The sequence below is a fragment of the Tenrec ecaudatus genome, chromosome 4, assembly GCF_050624435.1.
Source record: "Tenrec ecaudatus isolate mTenEca1 chromosome 4, mTenEca1.hap1, whole genome shotgun sequence".
Classification (NCBI taxonomy): Eukaryota; Metazoa; Chordata; class Mammalia; order Afrosoricida; family Tenrecidae; genus Tenrec; species Tenrec ecaudatus.
In genome coordinates this window covers 98,058,488-98,080,068 of record NC_134533.1, presented here as the reverse complement: position 1 = coordinate 98,080,068, position 21,581 = coordinate 98,058,488, and the positions used below count along the sequence as shown (strand labels likewise).

At 39.3% G+C, this 21,581-nt stretch overlaps 1 protein-coding gene across 1 annotated transcript in view; it reads left to right on the top strand.

The window, feature by feature from the left end:
* PGR (progesterone receptor) overlaps positions 1-21,581 on the top strand; it is a 61,506-nt gene that overhangs the window by 25,771 nt on the left and 14,154 nt on the right. The window contains exons 4-6 of the mRNA XM_075546494.1: positions 13,292-13,597; positions 19,213-19,357; positions 20,762-20,892. Of these exons, the coding sequence (XP_075402609.1) occupies positions 13,292-13,597; positions 19,213-19,357; positions 20,762-20,892 (582 nt within the window). The remainder of the gene's footprint in view (positions 1-13,291; positions 13,598-19,212; positions 19,358-20,761; positions 20,893-21,581) is intronic.

Sequence of the window (21,581 nt, the reverse complement as noted above, 5' to 3'; positions counted from 1 at the left end):
AGATGCTGTTAAGAGTCCTGGTGACACAGTGGTTAAGCAATAGGTTACTAACCAAATGACCAGCAGTTCTAGGCCACCAGCCAAACTGTGGGGAAGAGATGTGGTCGTCTGCCCCCATAAAGACTAAAAAACACATGATTCTGACTCACAGTGTTCCTACAGGGCAGCAAAGAACTCCAAAAACTGTTTTGAGGCTGCAGACCTTTAGGGAAACAGCCTGCCTCATGTTCCTTCCATGGAGTGGCTGGTGGGTTCAAACTCCTGAGCTTTTGGTTAGCAACCCACTCTGTCACCAGGTTCCCTTCTTCATTTGGAAACTCTAAGGGGCAGCTATATTCTGCCATATAAAGTAGTTATGAGTAAGAATTGACTTGCCAACAACAGCTATTGGGTTTACTTACTATAATTGTTTGTGTTCCGAAACTCTGAATTTCAGTAACTTAGAATCCTTTTATACCAACTGACCTGCTGACAAACCAGCGTTCTCTTTCTCTTTTTAAGGAGTGAAATTAAAATCTCTGATTATGCATAGCATTTTCCAATTGTGGTTGTAAATGCTTAATATTGCCACTAAAGACTTGATTTATTTTGGTTTTTATTCAGCTTAAGATATTCCAAGGGTGTTCTTTTATGTGGTTTGCTGATTCTAGGTGTTTGCACTTTTCATGATCATGCCTGGTTTTCTCAAGCTGCTCTTTGCAAGCTCTTCCATTTGCTTTAGCTCCTCCAGAATCTCTCCTGATAGCCGCTTTGATCCGTCCTTTTCTTCTTTCTCTGTACAGATCAGTTACTTTCCATGTGTGATGTTTTTCAGTCATCGCAGAGCTTTCAGGTCTCCTGTCATTAGTGTCCAGTGAGTCAAATGTACTCTTGAGAGATTCTCGACGTACACACCCAAGGTTGTCTTTTAGCTCTCATGGGCTTGTTTTAATGACATAGTCAGCAATTAAAAATACCACTAGGACTTAGTTCTAGCTTAATTTATCACTTTTTCTTGAAACAAAATAAAGTCTTTTAAGCCTGAAAATCCATCTCTTTTATTATTATTAAACATTTTATTGGGGGCTCTTACTGATATTGTAACAACTGTATGTCAATTAGATAAAGCATATAATTGTACAAAGGCTACCACCATCTGTTTCAACACATTTTCATTTTTCTTGAACTCTTTGATATTAGCTTTACCACCCCCCCCAGAGCCCTTATTGTTATACATATTATTATTTGCTATATCTTACACCATCCCTGTATCAGTTCACCTGCAATTCTGCTACACATTCCCATCAAGGGGGGTTTTCCAGTCCTCATTGCTATCAGCTTTCCCTTCCCCTACCTTCCCACCCACTCTTTTTTTATATCCTTAGGGAATCCCTGTTACTATTATTGTTTCTGAAGGGTTACCTGTATTGTCTTTCATACGTCAAGCGTTCTTAATTAGACAAATGAACATATGCAGGCCTAACAAGATTAATGAGGTAAAAACAAAGACCATAATAGTAAGGGGAAAACATGTTAAAGAACTAGAGGATAGTTATGTGTTTCACTAGTGCTACACTGCTCCCTAGATTTTTTTAAAACAATTTATTAGGGGCTCATTCAACTCTTATCACATTTCATACATATACATACATCAATTGTATAAAGCACATCTGTACATTCTTTGCCTTAATCATTTTTTCTCCTCTTTTCTTTTTTTACATTTTATTAGGGACTCATACAACTCTTATCACAATCCATACATATACATACATCAATTGTATAAAGCACATCTGTACATTCTTTGCCTTAATCATTTTTTCTCCTCTTTTCTTTTTTTACATTTTATTAGGGACTCATACAACTCTTATCACAATCCATACATATACATACATCAATTGTATAAAGCACATCCATACATTCCCCGCCCCAATCATTCTCAAAGCATTTGCTCTCCACTTAAGCCCTTTGCATCAGGTCCTCTTTTTTTTCTTCCCCTCCCTCCCCTCTCCCCTCTCCCTCATGTGCCCTTGGTAATTTATACATCGTTATTTTGTCATATCTTGCCCTATCCGGAGTCTCCCTTCCCCCCTTTCTCTGCTGTCCATCTCCCAGGGAAGAGGTCACATGTGGATCCTTGTAATCAGTTCCCCCTTTCCAACCCACTCACCCTCCACTCTCCCAGCATCGCCCCTCACACCCTTGGTCCTGAAGGTATCATCCACCCTGGATTCCCTGTACCTCCAGCCCTCATATGTACCAGTGTACAGCCTCTGCCCTATCCAGCCCTGCAAGGTAGAATTCGGATGATGGTAGTTGGGGGGAGGAAGCATCCAGGATCTGGGGGAAAGCTGTGTTCTTCATCGGTACTACCTCGCACCCTAATTAACCCATCTCCTCTCCTAAACCCCTCTGTGAGGGGATCTCCATTGGCCGACAATTGGGCCTTGGGTCTCCACTCTGCTCTTCCCCCTTCATTTAATATGGTATATATATACATATACACATACATACACACACATATATCTTTTTTTTTTACTGCTCCCTAGATTTAACACCTCTTCCATATGGTCCTTCTGTGAGGGACTGTCCAATTATCTTCCAGGTGGGTTTTGGATCTCTACTTTGTCCATGCTCCTTTTCATTAATTTGATTGCTTTTTTTTTGAACTTCTATTTCCATCAACACTTAATGATCACACAGGCTGGTATGCTTCTTCCATGTGGGCTTAGTTGATTCTCTGTTAGAAGGCTACATGCTTAACTTCAAGTCTTTAACCTCAGGTGCTATATCATTTAATAGCCGGACACCATAAGCTCTCTTTACTACATTTACGTGTGTATCCATTTTATCTTCAGTGATCATGTTGGAAAGGTGAGTATTGTACATTGCCACATTTCTAGAACAAACCATTCTTGTACTGAGGTAAGATTAAGTAGAGGCCCAAAGTCCATCTACTTCCTTATTGTATTTACATATAATACATAAACAAATATACCTATCTTTATATGTTCATAGATTAACAATTACTTATCTATAACTATACCTATATACTTTATACTTATTATTTTCTTTTTCTTCTTTCCTCCTGTCCCAGTATCATGTTTATCCATTGTTCACATTTCAGTAATTCCTCTTGGATACATTTCATTGATCAGACATGACCAGGAATGTTGTACCCGCCTCACTGTCAATTTTAGAACCCTTACTATTCCCCTGTCCCTGCCGTTATTGGTTCACTGCCCACTCCCCCATCCCCCGCCCCGACACCTCCTCTCATATGCCCTCTCCCCCAATCATCTATCTTGTCAGTGACTCCTTGGGATTGCTTATCCTGACTATCTTATATAGATAGAAACCAAAAATGGAAAAGAAAAAGCCCATATAAATAACTTGAAGTCTACCTGTTATCCTGACCCAGAGATAGGTATCTCTCTGTTCAATAGCATGTAGGCCCTGTTATCATCCATCTGTCTAATCCTCTTTTCTTTCAGGATCCCATACCCTGGACCTACTTACCTAACAGCCAGGACACCCTTTTAAAAGTCCTCAGCATTCTGACCCAGAAATGCGCCTCCTACGGGACCCCACTACTCTTCCTGAAGTCAGGCGTGGAGCATTCTAGGGTCCCCACCCACACCCAGTTACATCTTTCAGTGTAGCCCCCTTGGGAGTAATCCCCAACCAGTGCAGATGCGGTGCCAATCACTGACCCCTGAGTCAGAAGTCTACAGTCGGGATTCCTCGGGGACTTTTGTCTGTGATCCCGTTGCTGCTCTATTGCACTACCCTCTTGGTTTGCCCCCATGTGGGCAGGTCAGATGGCTGATTTCCAGAACTGCATCTGCAGTGCTGCCCTCCAGAATGCTGCCTTCCAGGGAGGGTGTGCCATGTCTCAAGCTGAGGACAGCCCTGTAGTCTTCACTGGGAATGAGCTGCTTCAAGCAGTGACATCGTCCTCAAGAATTGGCACACCAAAATGAGATCTACTCTCTTTCTCCCTTTCCTGTGGAGACATAAACTATAGCCTACCCCTGGGTCTTCCTATCGATTAGTGATCTCTGAATAATCTCTTCAAAGATATTTTCTATACTGCCTTTTCTCCCCTTTTTCATAGTATCCCCATAATCTGCATAATAAATTATGTTATCTGTCTTCCACATCTATCAAGTTGTTTTTTAATCACTTTAATATTTTTCCTCCTTTGGTGATTTTTTTCAAGTTTGTTCCTTCTTTAACTGATTTAGTTTTTTACACTGACACTTGTCTTTCTTTCTCTTAATAAAATATTTCACCTTTGCTTATTTTATCTTATTCCATTATAGTCATTTCCTATTTTTATGAGATTTTGCTTCTCCTCTTTGAGTTTTTGAAAGGTAAATGCTACCTTCTTGTTGGATTGCTAAATCTAGCTCTTACTGTATTTCTATTTCCAACTTTTACCCATCTAATTTCTGGCATTACATTCCTTTTTTAGCCTTAAAAGTATATTTTTGCTTAAGTTCCAAACTGGATGCCTGCCTTTATTGCACATTTAAATATGTTTCCGTCTATCGTGGCCTTCCATTTGATTTATTACTTGTTAGCCAGTTCCACTTGGTTTCCCTTCCTGTTTACTGAACCTTGTTTTGATTATAATTTGGGAGGGAGGACTCGAAATCTTCCCAATTTGGTCGTGTGAAAGAAAGGGCACATAATTGCAGCTGTGGTCGCTGGGGGTTCTCTGTGAAATACGTGCTAACAGCATTCTTTATGAGCTGTCTCAGACCCTTGACCATAAAGCATACCTTTTCCTGCAAGGAAAAGCCCTCTGGGTTTCTTCCTTATTCTTCTGGGAGCAGAAGTTAAGTGGCAATGGGCCAGGTTATTGTGAAGCCTTTGTGGTAAACACATTTTTTGTTGCTGCACAATAATTAATTTATTGAACAAATTGAGTAACCACCATGTACAAAGCACTTGTGTTTCTTACACCAAGGAGCTTGTATGTTAGTGGAACTGAGAGACAAAGCAAACCAAAGAAAACATGAAAATTGTAGCTTGATGTGCTAAGAAATAAACTAAGAGGAAAACAGGATGGAAGATGTTAGGAGCTTATGTGCATTATCTCCGCTCAATCAAATATGACCAATAATTCCAAAGCAATTCCAAAATTTCCCCAAATTATCTCCTCCTGCCCCTTGTTTGGATTGTCCTTCAAATTTAGAAAGTTGGGTCTCTGGAAAAATAGTGTGGCTTTCATTCAGCCGTCTTTTGCCTCTGCAATGAAAAGGGGGCCATGAGGACTTTGATGCCCTGTTTTTGCCGTCGTTCCAAGGGAAAGGCCTCTCAGAACCACTTTCAACAGACATTGAGATAGCAGTACAAAGAACAAATTGCAACAAGTAGACTCAAACCCATGGCAACTCCAGATGCTAAAGCAGCACTGCTCCATAGGGTTTCCTTGGCCGTAGCCTTTACCAGGAGTCCCTGGTTGGTGAGAACAATTGAACACTCAACTACTAGCCAAAGGTTGGCAATTCAAAGCCACCCAGATGCACTTTGCAAACAAGCCTGACCATGTGCTTCCAAAACTTCGCAGTCTTTCAACTCTAGGAAAGAGTTCTACTCTACATACAAGGAGTTGCTATGGGTAGAAATCAGCTCAAGGACAACTGACAACAACAATCTTTACAGAAACAAATAATGGGGTTTTTTCTTCCCTGACAACACCGGGAGAGTCTGAACCAGCAAGTTTTACGTTAGTGGTTCACACAAATTATAAATATGAGAAAAAAACACCCTAGGTTCTATATCTATTATGGTGTTCTTATGCCCATTTCCTTGAAAACCTTTGTAAAGTCATGTGGTGCTGTGAGTTAGGCATTGGGATGGTAACCACAGGTTTTCAGTTCCAACCGATTCCTTGCTTCATAGATGAATGATGAGGCTGTTTGCTTCTGGAAACCCTGTACATAGACTCCCCTTTGAGTCCGAACTGATTCAAGGGTGATGGGTTTGGTATATGGTCATTGCCATGCAAATATTAATACCATCATGTTAGGATTATGGTAGTGTTTCTAGAATCTTTAATGCATTGCTGTTTTTAGGGGTCCTCAAGTGAGTTCTGGCTCAAGGTGACCCTATGTACGAATGGCACACTGCTCCGTCACAGGTGTTATGTTGCAACCATCTTGTAGATGCGTCTTCTCCAGGTCTTTCTCTTTTTCCCTGCCCCTCTGCTCTACCAACCATGATGCCCTTTTCCAGGGACTGGTCTCTCCTGAGAACATGTCCAAAGTTTGTGAAAAAAAGGTCTTGCTCTCCTGGCTTCTAAGGAGCATTCCAGTTGTACTACTTCCAAAACAGATTTGCCCTGTCTGCTCTTTGGCAGTCCGTGGTATGTTCAGGATTCTTTCTCAGCACCGCAGCGAACACTCATTGATTCTTCTTCAGTCTTCCTTATTCATTGCCCAGCTTTCACATGTATATGAAGTTAATTGGCAATACCATGGCTTGGGTCCGGTGCACCTTGCTTTTCAACGCTTTAAAGAGGTCTTGTACAGCAGATTTATCCAAATGCAAATATGCTCTTTGATTCCTTACCTGCTGCTTCCACGAGCATTGGTTGTGAATCCAAATGAGGAAATTGACAGCTTCAATCTTTTCTCTGCTTATCATGATGTTACCTATTAGTTGGTTGTGAGGATGTTTTAGTCCTTTACGTTGAATTTTAGTGCATACTGAAGGCTGCCATCCTCGATCTTCATCAGCTCTCCCTAGTTATATTTCGAGGGCACTTCAACCTGAGAGGATCCCTGTGGTATAGTGAGTCATGTGTTAGGTTGCTAATTCGGAAGTCAGCAGTTAAAAACCTACCAGCCTTGTGATCTATTCAACTTTTCTCCCCACACCCTCCCTGAATCCTCCTGGAATCTCTACTCTCAGTATTGGTCCTGAGGGGTTTATCTATCCTAGAGTCCCTGTGTTGTGGGCTCTTATCTGTAGCAGTGTGCATGTTCTGGTCTAATCCAATTTGTAAGGTAGAATTGAGGTCATGCTAGTGGGGGGAAGGAAGCACCAAAGAACTAGAGGAAAGTAGTTTGCTTCATTGGTGCTATACTGCACCCTGACTGGCTCATCTCTTCCCTGTAACCCCTCTGTGAGGGGATGTCCAATTGTCTACAGAGGGACATTGGGTCTCTACTCCATGCCTCCCCTCCACATTCGCATTGGGTATGATTTTGTTCTGGGTCTTAGATTCCTGATACCTGATCCCATTGACATCTCATGATCACACAGACTGGTGTACTTCTTCCATATGGGCTTTGTTGCTTCTCAGCTAGATGGCCACTTGTTTATCTTCAAGCCTTTAAGACCCCAGATACTATCTCTTTTGATAGCCAGACACAACAGCTTTCTTCACCATATTTGCTTATGCACACCCATTTTGTCTTCAGCGATCATGTTGTAGACTGTCTTCAATCTAGCTACACAGTGGCATAATTCAATGAATAGATTGACTTTAACAGTCTTCCTAATTTTCAGATATATAATCATATTATCTACAAATAAAGTATCTCATGTGTTTCCTGTTGGGTTTCCATAAACATGAGAGAGCTTCAAAAAGTTCGTGTAAAATAGAATTAAAAGATAATGGAATTTTCCCACAAAATTTTTTATGAACTCTTACAGTCTTTACATATTCCTGCATTTCTTAACTTTGAGGGATTTTAAGGATGACTCCTGGTTATTTTTATTGTTTATGTAAAACACCAAGAAAACAACAGTTGTCAATTCAGTATTTTTTAAATGTACTATTCAACCGAGCTAATTGCAAAATCACCTTCTGTAAGTTTTTAAGGGCTTTCTCAGCTTTGTAAAGAGTATAGAAAGGCCAGCATGAAAGCTGGGAAACCAGTCACATCTTGTAATCCAAGTGTGGAAAGGGTGACCTAAACTGTAGTGGGAGCAGTGCAGATGCTGACACGTGATTGGAGCAAAGCTGGTGTTGGGGATTAAAACTTGGATTAAAACCCATTTCTGTTCTTGTTGTTCATCAAGTTGACTCCTTCTCATAGCGACTCATATGGCAGACTGTAATGTCTCATTTGGATTCCTAGTATGTAAGTTTTAGCAGAGCAGGCAGAAATCCATTCTTCCCCAGAGCAGTTAGTGTGTTTGAAACGTCAGCCTCTCAGTTAGCAGTTGAGCACATTTAACCATTGCTCCACCAAGACTCATTCGTCCATGTCAAGATGACATTAAAGCCACGAGACTAAATGTCAATGCCTAGGAATTGGATGTAGATATATAAGAGAAGTCTGAGTGCTGGGCTCTGGGGCTTTCCAAAACTTAGAAGTTGAGTTGAAAAGTCACCAAAGGCTTAGAGTGTCTGCAAGAGTGACGTACATGGGAGTCGGGGGAAGAGAATATTACAAAAAGGACATGATCAGCTATAGGCAATGCTATTGATGATCAGATTACGATGAGGTCTAGAATTGATATTTGTTTGCTTTAATTTTTATTGTGGTAAAATACATGATTTGTTTTCCCATTTTTAAATATACATGTCTCAGTGGAATTAATTATATTCACAATGGGGTGCCTTCATCATCACTATCTATTTCCAAATATTTTCCACCACCCCAACCAGATATCCCCAACCTCTTAAGCAATAATTCTTCACTCCCTCAAGGCCCTCTAAGAAAAAACAAACTCATTGCTAGTGACTTGATGCCAACTCGTAGTGACCCTATAGGACAGGTTAGGACTGCGCTGGGTAGTTTTTGAGACTAACATTTTTTAAAATGTAACTAATAGTTTTATTTAGTTATTTTAAATTTGTTATTAATTGGAAGTTAATACATATATCAGATCATTCCATAGTCCATCCACATCAAACAGAATTGTACAATCGCTTCCACCATCAGTTTCCGTACATTCTATAGAAAGCCCATCTTTTTCCCCCTCAAGGACCCGGTAATCTCTAGTATATTTTCTGTCTCCATGAATTTGCCTAGTCTCGGTGTTTCATAGGAGCCCTGTGGCATAGTGAGTTACAAGGCAGCCTTTTAACTGCAAGGTCAGCAGCTTGAAACCACTAGCTGTTCCCCAGAGAACGAAGAGTCTTTCTGCTGCCATAAATGCTTACAGCCTCAGGAACCTGCAGTACTGGATACACCGTGCCCTACACGGTCTGTATGAATTCAAAATGATTTGATGGCAGTGAGTGAGTGAGAGATTTCATATAAACCAAACCTTACAAAATTTGTCATTTTATGTCTGGTTTGCTTCACTTAGCATATTTTCAAAGTTCATCCATGTTGTAATGTGTATCAGAACTTAATTTCTCTTTATTGTTTGATCACCTTTCCTTGTAGCTACTCACATACGCTATCTGTTGTTTATCCGTTTAGCTTTTGATAAATGCATGGGTTGTTTCCACTGTGGGGCGATTGTAAATGCTCTGCTTAGAGCATGAGTGTCCAAGTGTTTGCTTGGGTCCCTGCTTCCTTGTGGTTTTTGGTTCCCACTTAGGCATGAACTTGCCGACTCCTGTCAATCCTGCACTTACACTCTGAGGAGCCTTCAACCTGTTCCCGGAGTTGGCTGCACCACTTTACATTCCAAGCAGCCATGCAGAAGCATTTCAGTTCCTTCACCTCCTTGCCAGTGCTTGTTGTTTTCTGCTTTGTTTTCTCTGTGTCCATTGCAAAGGGTATGGGCTGGTATGTCATTGTAAAAGCCATTGTTTCAGCTTGTGGAAAAACATCAGTGACCTTGCCAAGAAGAGTTTGTCAGTTGATGGGAAGAAAACCTGCTCCAAATTCATTCAGAAGAAAATGGAAGGGAAAGGGATGGAGCGCGCACACGCTCCATGGGTAGAATGCGCATGGGTGGGACTTTCAGAGGCTGCAGGAGAGAGCAATGGAGCCCAGGTAGCATAGTGGTTATGTGTTGTGATCCACATGGCTGGCAGTTCAAAACCACCAGCAGCTCTGTGGGAGAAAGACTGGACTCTCTACTCTCAGAAACCCACAGGAGTTGCTGTGAGTCAGCATTGAGTTGATGGCAGTCGGAGAAGGAGTGAAGTCCTTGAGTAGGTGAGAATGGAGAGAATTTACTGACAAAATTGAGGAGCTGGCCATAGATAGGATAAGAGGCACTTCCTAGATGTAACAAGAAAGAAGTCAGAGCACAGGGATACTTAGCTTAACATTGATTACCTGCGTTGACGATGCTGAGGTTAGATGTCCCTGAGTAGACTGATAGAGGTCCAGTGTAATCACCCCACCTGTAAGCATGCTGCTTCCCTGCACGCAGAGGTAAGTGCCCAGTACTACAAACAGCCAAGGTGCCAAATGATACTGTGTTTTCATTATTCATCACAACACAAGCACCAAGCTATGTTCTCTACAGATGTGGAGAGTGTCCCATCTCCTCTGTGTTCCACTAAGCAGGCTGCTAGATGGAGCTTTTCTTTTCTGTGTTGTGCAGTTTCTGGTAATTCAATTCCAACTCACGGTGGCCTCTTGTGCCCCAAGTAGAACTGTTCCACTTGGATTTGCAGAAGTAGCTCTTAAAGCCTGTCTTTCTAGGACCCTTTGGATGGCTTTGAACAGCCCATCTTTGCCTAATAGTTGAATGTTAAACCATTTGAGCCATCCTAGGTCTACTCTTTTTTGATGCCTCAGAAAAATCAGCTTCTTTTGCTTCTGATTCTACCCCAGGTTGAAAGAGAGACAATCCCTAAGCCTTTCTCTTCATTCTTATGGCCTCTGATCCCAGAATTCTTCCATCTTCCAGTAAAACAATGAAAACTTTTATCCATATCAGTCTCATGCAAACAGAGGTTAAAGAGGGAGCAGGCCTGTGTAGTGGTTATGCAGCACAGGTATCGTGATGGGAAGGTGAGCACACAATACCATGATCTTTTGTTCTTTGATGCCTGATACCTGATCTCTTCGACACCTCATGATCACACAAGCTGGTGTGCTTCTTCCATGTGGGCTTTGGTGCTTCTGAGCCAGATGGACGCTTGTTTACCTTCAAGCCTTTAAGACCCCAGATGCTGTATCTTTTGATAGCCGAGTACCATCAGCTTTCTTCACCACCTTTGCTTATGCACACATTTGTCTTCAGTGACCGTGTCAGGAAGGTGTGCATCATGGAATGCCAGTTTAATAGATCAGATTGTTCTTGCCTTCAGGGAGTACTTGAGTGGAAACCCACTCAATACTAAACCTATAAATATAGCAGAAGCAACAAAGCCCACATGGAGAAAGCACACCAGTCTGTGTAATCATGAGGTGTTGAAGGTATCAGTTATCATGTATCAAAGAACAAAAAAATCATATCATTGTGAATGAGGGGTAGTGTAGATTGGGGACCCAAAGTCCATCTCTAGGCAACTGGATACCCTTACAGAAGGGTCGCGAGGAGATGAATCAGTCAGGGTGCAGTGTAGCAATGATTAAACATACAACTTTCCTCTAGTTCTTATTTGCTCCCCCCTCCCACTATCATGACCCCAATTTTACCTTACAAATCCGGCTGTACCAGAGCATGTACACTGGTACAGATAGGAACTGGAAACACAGGGAATCCAGGACAGTTCATCCCTTCAGGACCAGTTCTGAGAGTGGCAATACAGGAATGGTGGAAGGAAGGTTGGGAAGAAAGGGGGAACCAATTACAGGGATCTACATATAACTTCCTTCCTGGGGGTTAGACAACAGAAAAGTGGGTGAAGGGAGACACCGGACAGACAGGGTATGATATGACAAAATAATTATAATTTATAAATTATCAAGAGTTCACGATAGGAGGGAGTAGGGATCAGGGAGGATAAAAATGAGCCGATACCAAGGGCTTAAGTAGAAAGCAAATGTTTTGAGAATGATGAGGGCAACAAATGTACAAATGTGCTTGACACACAATGGATGTATGTGTGGATTGTGATAAGAGTTGAATCAGCCCCCAATAAAGTGATTTTAAAAAAAGAAGAAATGAGACTATAGGTCTTCTACTTTGTGATGGGCAAACTGGAGTGTTCATATTCCAATCAAAAGCAGCAACCACATGTCCCCTTTAACAAATGGTCACACCCAGCCAATTCAGGGAGGCATTCATAACTCTGATCAACATTGTATAAGCCAAAAAAAAACATATCTATGACCAGAATTAGGCAATTGAACCAGCAGATTCCAACCTCTGCTGAGATCATTGCAAGCAGTTTCCGTTCTTCCTTAGACTTTCTTCCCTACCTAACCAGCACAGTCATGCCACACTCTTAAGTCGAGTGTGCCTGGCACAGAGTGGGTAGAACTGAAATCCATTCTACACTCTCAACACCAGGTCTTTCTTTGATTCATCCCCAAAGCTTCACTAACTGGGACCCACTAACTGTGATCCAGCTGAATAGCCTACTATCCTTCCAACATTCCTCATGTGGCAGAATTTCTACTTATCTCTACTTTTCCTCTTAGGAGGTGGGGGAAACCTTCAATTTCACTGAGATCAATTCAACTCAGAGGCACAGTAACCTTAGAGGACAGAGTAGCACAACAATAAATCTTACACAGAGAGCTTCCTATTTCTCCACAGTGGCTGTTGGTTTCAAACTGCTGGCATTTCGGTTATTGACCCAAGTCCTAACTCACTAGGCTACCAAGGCTCCAATGTTTAGAATGTTTGCCTCTCATCACTTCATTCAGGGAGGCAAATGGGGGCAGGTGCCAGCGAGGTGACTCTGGCACATGATGACCTCATGTGTGTCAGAGTAGAACTGTGCTTGGTAGGATGCTTAATGGCTGATTTTCCAGAAGTAGATTGCCAGGCCTTTCTTCCAAAGCACTTCTGAATGAACTCAAACTTCCAGCCTTTTGGTTCATAGGCACATTAACGGTATTCAGGATTCTTAGGTCAACTCATAGTGAATGAACTGATTTTGAGAGCTCAGTGAACCCACTGACATTAGATACAAGATTTAGGGAAAGGTTTACACATATGTGCACCTTTTTTATGTAGTTGGAAAGAAATGACATACTTTCAAAAAAATTCCTAAAAGAACAAAATCCAGAAGATTCAACTATAGACAATGCTTCAGTTATAGACAAGGCTTCGTGAATGTAGCCGTAGCAATAGCCTGGGAAGGGGGAATTTCCATAGTAACACTGAGAAGTATTGAACTTCCTTTACTAAAACCTTTCCATTTATGCTCCTGTCGGCACTAATATTTATAACGCCAATAATTTTAGGGCTTGAGAAAGATATACTCTGCTGGAAGAGGTCTTTGATATGTATTGACATAATGTTTTCTTGGTCTTCTTTGTAGGTCGAAAGTTTAAGAAGTTCAATAAAGTCCGAGTGATGAGAGCACTAGATGCTGTTGCCCTCCCTCAGCCAGTGGGCATGGCAAATGAAAGCCAGGCGCTGAGCCCGAGGATCACTTTTTCACCAAATCAAGAGATTCATTTGGTACCCCCACTGATCAACCTCTTAATGAGCATTGAACCAGATGTGGTCTATGCAGGACATGACAACACAAAGCCTGATACCTCCAGTTCTTTGCTGACCAGTCTTAATCAATTAGGCGAGAGGCAACTTCTTTCAGTAGTCAAGTGGTCTAAATCACTGCCAGGTAATAATCTCTCTCAGTGCTCTCTCCTCTCCTCTCCTCTTCTCTCTCTCTCTCTCTCTCTCTCTCTCTCTCTCTCTCTCTCTCTCTCTCTCTCTCTCTCTCTCTCACACACACTATAGCATGTAATAAAAAGTGACCGTTGTTTTGTATCTTGTTAAATAAAAAATTAAAACCAAATATATCTAATTATATAACAACCAAAATCCTATTCAGAATATATCCTCGCTTCACATCAGTACTATCCTAATCCTCCTTTATTTATTTTTCTAACATTTGATCAAGAATTGAACATATAATGCTGTTTAAGGCCCAACTTGATTCAATAGCTTTTCTAGAACATAAAATAATTATTTCCTAATTTGCCTTACTGTTTTTCTCTGTTATTATTCTACCTGGAGGGTTTGAAATAGAATGGATGAGTTGCTATTGAAAATTTAGCATTGCATGAAACAGAATGAAATACTATCTCCACTTTGTTGAATCATTAAAATGCATGTTGAGCAAGGGTAATAAAATTCCCTGTTCTATTGGAGATAGTGAAATTTAATAGAAAAGTCAAAATGCCTAGGTCTTTATTAACTTGACTATTGGTGAAAGGCTGTGACTGGGTAATAGAATTATTTCCTTTAAAAAGTCTTATTTTTAAAAACTCACCTTAAGGTAGTTATCAGACTTGATATATAATCATCAAGTAAAAATCTACTATAGCACTAATGACATTTTTCTGTTTAAAATTATTAGTATTTAGACACATGATTAACTTTTCTCCATTTTCCTATTATTTTAAAACTGATTTTTACTTCTATGATTAATGTTTTGTTATTGGCATTTTAGAATTTATTGTTGTTAAAAATATGCTAGCCTCAGCTGCAATCTTAGAAAATGATTGGTTATAATTAAAAATATAATGTATTTTCTTTTGGTAACAGTAAAATGAGCATTTAAATTGAAGTACTGGTATCTGGTACACTCTCAGTAAAAACAAGAGTTCATTTTTCCAATAAATTTAGCAACTTTTTTAATGTTGCAAAAATTTTAACTCATGTGTAATTAAACTAAAATTATGGCATCACTAACCTGTACATTCTGCTTCCATTCAGTGTACTGTAAGGGGAGCAGTGAGGTTAACATAAATCTCATGTGGTATGTGGTCTTAAAAGTCATATTCTGCACGCTCTGTATAGTGGAAGTGAAATGATCAGTGAACCAAAATGACTTTCAAAAGACTTGGAGGGGGTCGTATATAAAATAACATCATGTCATTCGCCACTCAAAACCTTTGCGTTGACTTTAACCCAGACGAAACTTATTCAATGACTCATTCATTAACTGTCGATTGCATCTCTATGGCATGAAAAACCTAATAATTAAGCCAGGGGTATTAAAAACAGAACCCAGGAGACTGGACCCATGGTATGAAAGCATTTGGGTGCAGCATATCCTGACATCTAGCCATTGCATTTGCACACAAGAGAAATTCAATTTACCATTCATTCATGTGTTATTGACCTGTGGAAGATGAACTTTAAAAACAAATTCAGAAGTCTTACTGATCAAGCAGAATGTCTGTTTATTCATGTATATGCAAATAGCTATACTAAACTACTAGGAAAACATCACAGGGCATCAGAGTCTCCCCCTCCCCCCTGCACAGTAGGAAAGAGTCTTTGGGAAGCCAGATTAAGATCACATGTAATGATAATTACAACAATGGTGATATTTGCATGAGGACCACTGGGCCTGGATCTAGAAATGCTCAGGAGAATTCTAATTGTTTTCCAGACCTTCTGCATTTCGTCTTTGTCTACATTCTTCCATTATCTTGAACCTATTATAATAATTGAATATTTTTATTGCTATAATAATACCGAAAAGCCCATGAGAGGCAGGCTTTCATGGGCTACCTTGTTTTACCTTATCTTTCAAATTTCCTGTCCCTGACAATTTTCTATCACTCTGTTAAGAATCCTTCCTCACAAAGAACCAGGAGTGGAGTATTTCTTTTTCTGACAGGTTTCTATTTTACACAGGTTCCAATTTCACAGGTCTTACAATATTTCAGAGAGATCCTTGTTTGTATTTAATGGACTTGCCATATCACAGGACACTTACCAACTATTTAAGGGTATATTTCATTAATATAGAAATTATTTTTATGTTTGCACCTATAATTTTTCAAAAATCACAAACCAAAGTCACTGCCAATGATTCTTTTCCAACTCATAGTGACCCTATAGGACACAGTAAAATGGTCTTTGTGAATTTCCGAGCCTATAACTCTGTACCAACTTTTAGTGGGCCTGGTGATTTCGAACTGCTGATCTTTTGGTTAGCAGCCCAACACATAACCACTATACCACCTGTAATTTTATTGAGAACTGTTTTCTTATTTGAAGGTCATAGCAAAATGGTAGGAGCCCTGGTGGTGTAGTGGTTACACATTGGGCTACAAACCACAGGTCAGCAGTTCGAAACTACCAGCCATTCTTTGGGAGGAAGACCAGGCTTTCCACTCCCATAATATTTGCAAAATTATAAAATAACCCACTCCCCCCCCCCCTGGAAAAAAGACCAAGACATCGTCTCTGTGCTTAGGAACATTCAATCCTATGAGAGATAAGATACCCCTCAACTATCTCACGGTGGTCAAGTCGATTCTAACTCACCAAAACAACCAGAGTAGAACTACTCCTTTGTGTGAGGCTGTCAATCTTTATGGGAAAGTGTAAATCAGCATGAGAAAGTGTAAATTTAGCATGCATCATATTTCTTAGTATAAGCAATGATTTACATTCTTTTCAACTGTAATGGTTCTCTAGTAATATCAAACATTTTATCATGGCCCCCAACATGATGGTATTTAAAACTCTTATTAGCTAATGAGTGAGAAAATATATTTGCACATATGGTTTTTCAGGCTGTAATCAGTACTTGTTCCTTTAGGATTTTATGACTAAATATCTAAAAAACAATTACTGCCTATGAAATTGTAGGAAGGCCAGTAGTATAAAGTAAATTTAGAAATTTAATTTAAACTGAAGTATAGTTAGAAAATCAAAAGTCTAGTAACTTTAGAAATCAAGTTAACAAGCACTCACTCCTGATTCAAAGTTACTTTGAAATATTCTTCATCTTATATGTCAGTATATTGCCGAAGGGCTGATGTGACAGAGGCTTGGAGGAAATGTATTTTTAATATAATTTTTGCCTTGATATTACCATCAATGGAGTAAAAATTCTATTCAAGGCTAAGCTTTGGTATTCTTCATTATTGTATTTTAAAATGCATACCTTACTTTTTCATTTCAGTTAGTCAAAATACTTGCGATCAACAATAAGCAATTAGTACAGTACTTTCACCTCAATTTCTAGCTTTGGAAGATGTTAACATGTCATTTGATGCAGTGACATCCATCTGACAAGGAATTTGCCTTTCTATCCCAAATCACACTACTGCTCCCAAGTAACGATGGGAACGAAATGAAAGTAGCCTATCCAGCTGCCGTGAAGTCCATTCGGAATCATGGTGTTCCTGTGTCTCAGTATAAACGGACTTCAAACGCTCATGGGGGCTTTTGGTTAGAGAGACATGATCATGAAATTTCCCCGTAATCATCTTGAAGCTCCCTCACAGAATTGTGCCACCAAGTTTCCATGGCTGTGACTTTTTGGAGGTCAATCTTCATTTCTTCCAAAATGACTTCAGGGAGGTCCATCATGCCAACCTTTCAGTTAGAAGCTCGGCAGTGAGCCCTTACGGCACCCGGTCCTCTGAAGTAGTTACACCCTAACCATCCCGTTGCTGTCCAGTCGATTGTGATTCCTGGCAACCGTGTAGGACAGAGTAGAACTGCCTTGTCTGTAGGTTTTTATGGGAGCAGCTTGCCACATCTTTCTACTGTGAGGGCAGCTAGTGGGTCTGAACTACCAACCTCTCAGTAAATAGCCTAGGGCTTTTCCTATTGCACCACTAAGACTATTGGAATGAAATTACCAAAAAACAACCCCACAGCTAGCTAGTAGTTGATTCTGACTGATAGTGATCTTATAGACAGAATAGAACTGTTCTTTAGAGTATCTGAAACTTCCAGTCTTTATGGGACAGACAGCCTCACTTTTCTCTCGGAGCAGCTAGTGTTTTTGAGCCACTGACCTTGTGATTGGTAGCCCAACTGTACAGCCACAGCTCCTTGGAGTAAAATCAGGCCTTGATGAATCCTTATGGGAGCTTTCAAAAACGACTACTTTAACATACCTTTCCATTGAATTTATTATTACTGATGTCACCAAAATGTTTCAGTTGTCAAAACGACCTACCTCCAGTAGAGACATAAGCTAGAAGATGCATTTAGGTGATGTTAAAACCAAGATGGAATATGAAAGTAGCCTGCCAGATTCTTTTCTTGGCCAGCTATTTAGGGAGTCTTTCTGCACTTGAATAAATCACATTTCTGAGAGACACGCAATAAAAACCAACTCCGTTGATTTATTTTCAATCATCTGACTTACAAAACAAAACAGGAAATAATTTAGTGACAGGCTACCAAGGATTTACTGAAGAGGAGCTAGTGGTAAAGCTTGTGAAATGGACCTTGGAACTAAGGTATCTCTAGAAGGTAAAATAAGCAAGCACCACAGATGTCCACATAGAATGCACTGCCATTCCTGAGCAGCACCACCATTGAAAATAAGGTCTAATCGTATCTATGGTTCTGGCACCAGCTCCAGAGAAGGACCTTAACAAGGGAGGGTATAGGATTGCCAAAGACACCATCATAGGTAAGTGAACTGACAGCAAGTAAGGACGACAACAACGGAAAGTTAGACAGCACAATTGAAAGTAGCCTTATGGAATAAAGTGAATCTTTAAATGACAAGGAGCACTCGTGGCATAGTGGGTAAGACACTGGGCTGCTAACCTCAACGTTGGTAGTTTAAAACCACCAACTGCCCCCTGGAAGAGAGATGAGAGTTAGCGTATCAGAAACCCACAGAGGGAGTTCTACTCTGCGCCATTAAGTCACTGTGAATGAGAGTTGACTTGATAGCAAGGAGTTGCCTTTTGTTTGTTTGCTTTTGAGAATTTAAATGACAACGCATTGATACTCATTAACAAATTCATTTCTGCTCTGGCATGACCTCTTTCTCTATTTGGGAGCCTTTGCTAGACTGCCTCCCATCCACACTCCAGTATACTTTGTCGTGCACACTTCGGTAACCTTTATGAGCATCGTTATGTGCTGATCTGCCTTATGGACCTATGAGTTGTGTTTTTTATGGGCCAGGGTTGTATTTTATGTATCATTGTATTCCCAACATTTATACACATTGCTTGGCACACAAAAATCCTTAGCAAATGGTGCTGACTGATGGGTGATGGGTAATGGGTTCAGTTAAAAAAAATATCAGAAATGTAAATTTAAGTTGTTAATTTCAAATAGCTTGCAAATTTACTGTCACTTCTTCACTTTTTAACTCTATTATTTATTGATTTCCTATTTTTTGTGAAACAGAGATTGAAAACTGTATATTGCCCTAATGTTTATGTTTATTCTCAAAATGTTTTTTTTAAGTTTTGGATACAATTAAGTGATTTTTAAAAATTAATTTTGTAGGTTTTCGAAACTTACATATTGATGACCAGATAACTCTCATCCAATATTCTTGGATGAGTTTGATGGTGTTTGGGCTAGGATGGAGATCCTATAAACATGTCAGTGGGAAGATGCTGTATTTTGCACCTGATTTAATACTAAATGAGTAAGTAGTAATTTGACTTCTGGTTTTTTAAAAAATAATTATTATCTTAGGATTACATGCCAGAAAATCTTGAAAATTATACATCAATAGTGTCCTGAATATGCATTTAGAATCCTGTTCTAGCTTTGAATTCTTTAACTTTCTCAGGATTATCTCAATATGCAGTTTGATACGATGAATCAAAACTGGTTTGTTTTATTAGTAATTTGATGTATGGAGCCTTCTCTCTTTGCTTCATTATATAGTGTAGTTAAATCAAACCCCTTTAAACTTTAAATCACACCCCTTTTAAACTTTAAAAATGTATCAAGGAAAATATTTTAAAACAAAATTTAATAGATAGGTTATCAAATTAAAATGTCATATCTTGATACTAACAACAAAAATGAAATAACTTGTAAATACTTTTACTTGAAAGTATTGAATTGTCTTCAAAAATAAACTCATTTTTCTTCCTAGAGTAAAAATCAGCTTGGTGACTTCTTTTAATGTTTTAAGATAAATATTTTAACTTATATTTACATTTCTGTAAGTAATTTTATATAAATAACATTAGACTGAAAAAATCTCATAATTTCAACTGTTTCTATGACTGGTTTTGAATTCCATAACTTAAGAACTTATCCTGCATTATTCTGTTTTTTCCTACAATGACTTACATATGGTCCGGAATCGTCCATCCCTTATTCTGTAGCTCAAGAATGAAGCTGAAAAGAACAGCATCATGTATTAGATAGTATCAGAGACAGGATTCAATCCTCACTCTTCTGAGTAGAAATCTTTCTGTTCACGGATACTCGCTGGCATTGCAAGAACATTCCTAGCTTCATTTGAACTCATGTGGACATGACATAAATTTCCTCAACCTTCAGATTTTGTGTCAGACTTTGTCAGTTACATTATGCCATAGTTTTTCTCTTTCTTTTTTCTATGTCATCATATGTTTCCCCTAGTTCACAATATGTTCATGTTCTCTGAAATGGATCCTTTCTTCCATGATATTGTGCGCACGATTATGTGTTTTCACAGAAAAGATCATTAGTGAAGAAAACTTCCCCTGAGCACCTCTAAGTTCCACTTTCTCAACTCCAACAATTTTTACCCTGTCTCAGGTTAGACATTTAATATATAATAATGAATATGAAAAAATATTAATCTTAGTCAATGTGTACTCAGTATACTTTTCTAAATGTAAAACTTCCTAACTTCAAAAACAGTATTGTGAAGAAGTGTAAATGAGGAAAATTCCAACTATTAAGGTAGTTTATTAAAAAAGTAGCATTCCTTTCTAATAATGAGTTAAGGTACTTACCAAGGTTACAATTGCCAAATAAATAAGCTGGCTAAGGCACTGTTTTCTCTTCTTTCTGTTTCCTTTTCTTTTGTTTGTGTGTCTGGTACAAGACAGCGGATGAAAGAGTCATCGTTCTACTCATTGTGCCTGACCATGTGGCAGATCCCGCAGGAATTTGTCAAGCTTCAAGTCAGCCACGAAGAGTTTCTCTGTATGAAAGTGCTGCTACTTCTCAATACAAGTGAGTACGCATAACAGAATGCAAAGACGTGTGTTTCTAAGGTTTGGTTCACTAGGAAAGTCTCAATTACGTGACCATATGATTTACATAGGAAGCATGAATCTTACATTATAACTGCAAAGCATAACTATGTAATATATTATCCTACACATTAGTAAAATTACTTGATATTGTACCTGTCTTATAGTATTATGAGGCTATATATTCACCCAATCTTTCACTTTATTTCAGATAAAGCATGATCATATGACTTTTCACTTTGCCTAATAAGGTATTATGAACTAATTAATATTTTATAATCATGAACTATGTTTACTTCAATCCCACTCCCCAAAAGTATTTACTTAAAAAAATAACAATTTTGTTTGCTAACCTCATCATACTGACTTGATGACAAAAGGCTTGTCCCCAGTGTGTCTATCATAGAAAATAAGCATAAAGTGTAGTAACTTGTTGGAATAGTTTATCATTCATTTCCCAGTGCAGTGTATTAGCAAAGGGAAAAGGGGATTCTATCCATCTAATAGTTCTGCTTTTTTGTTGTGGCTTCAAGTTCTCCATTGGCTCTATCTGGAAGATGAACACCAAGTAAGCAATTCAAAACCACTCCTCAAGAGAGAATTGAGGCTGTCTGCTCTCATGCAGAGTTCTACTCTCAGACACCCAGGGCAGTTCTGGTCTATCCAATA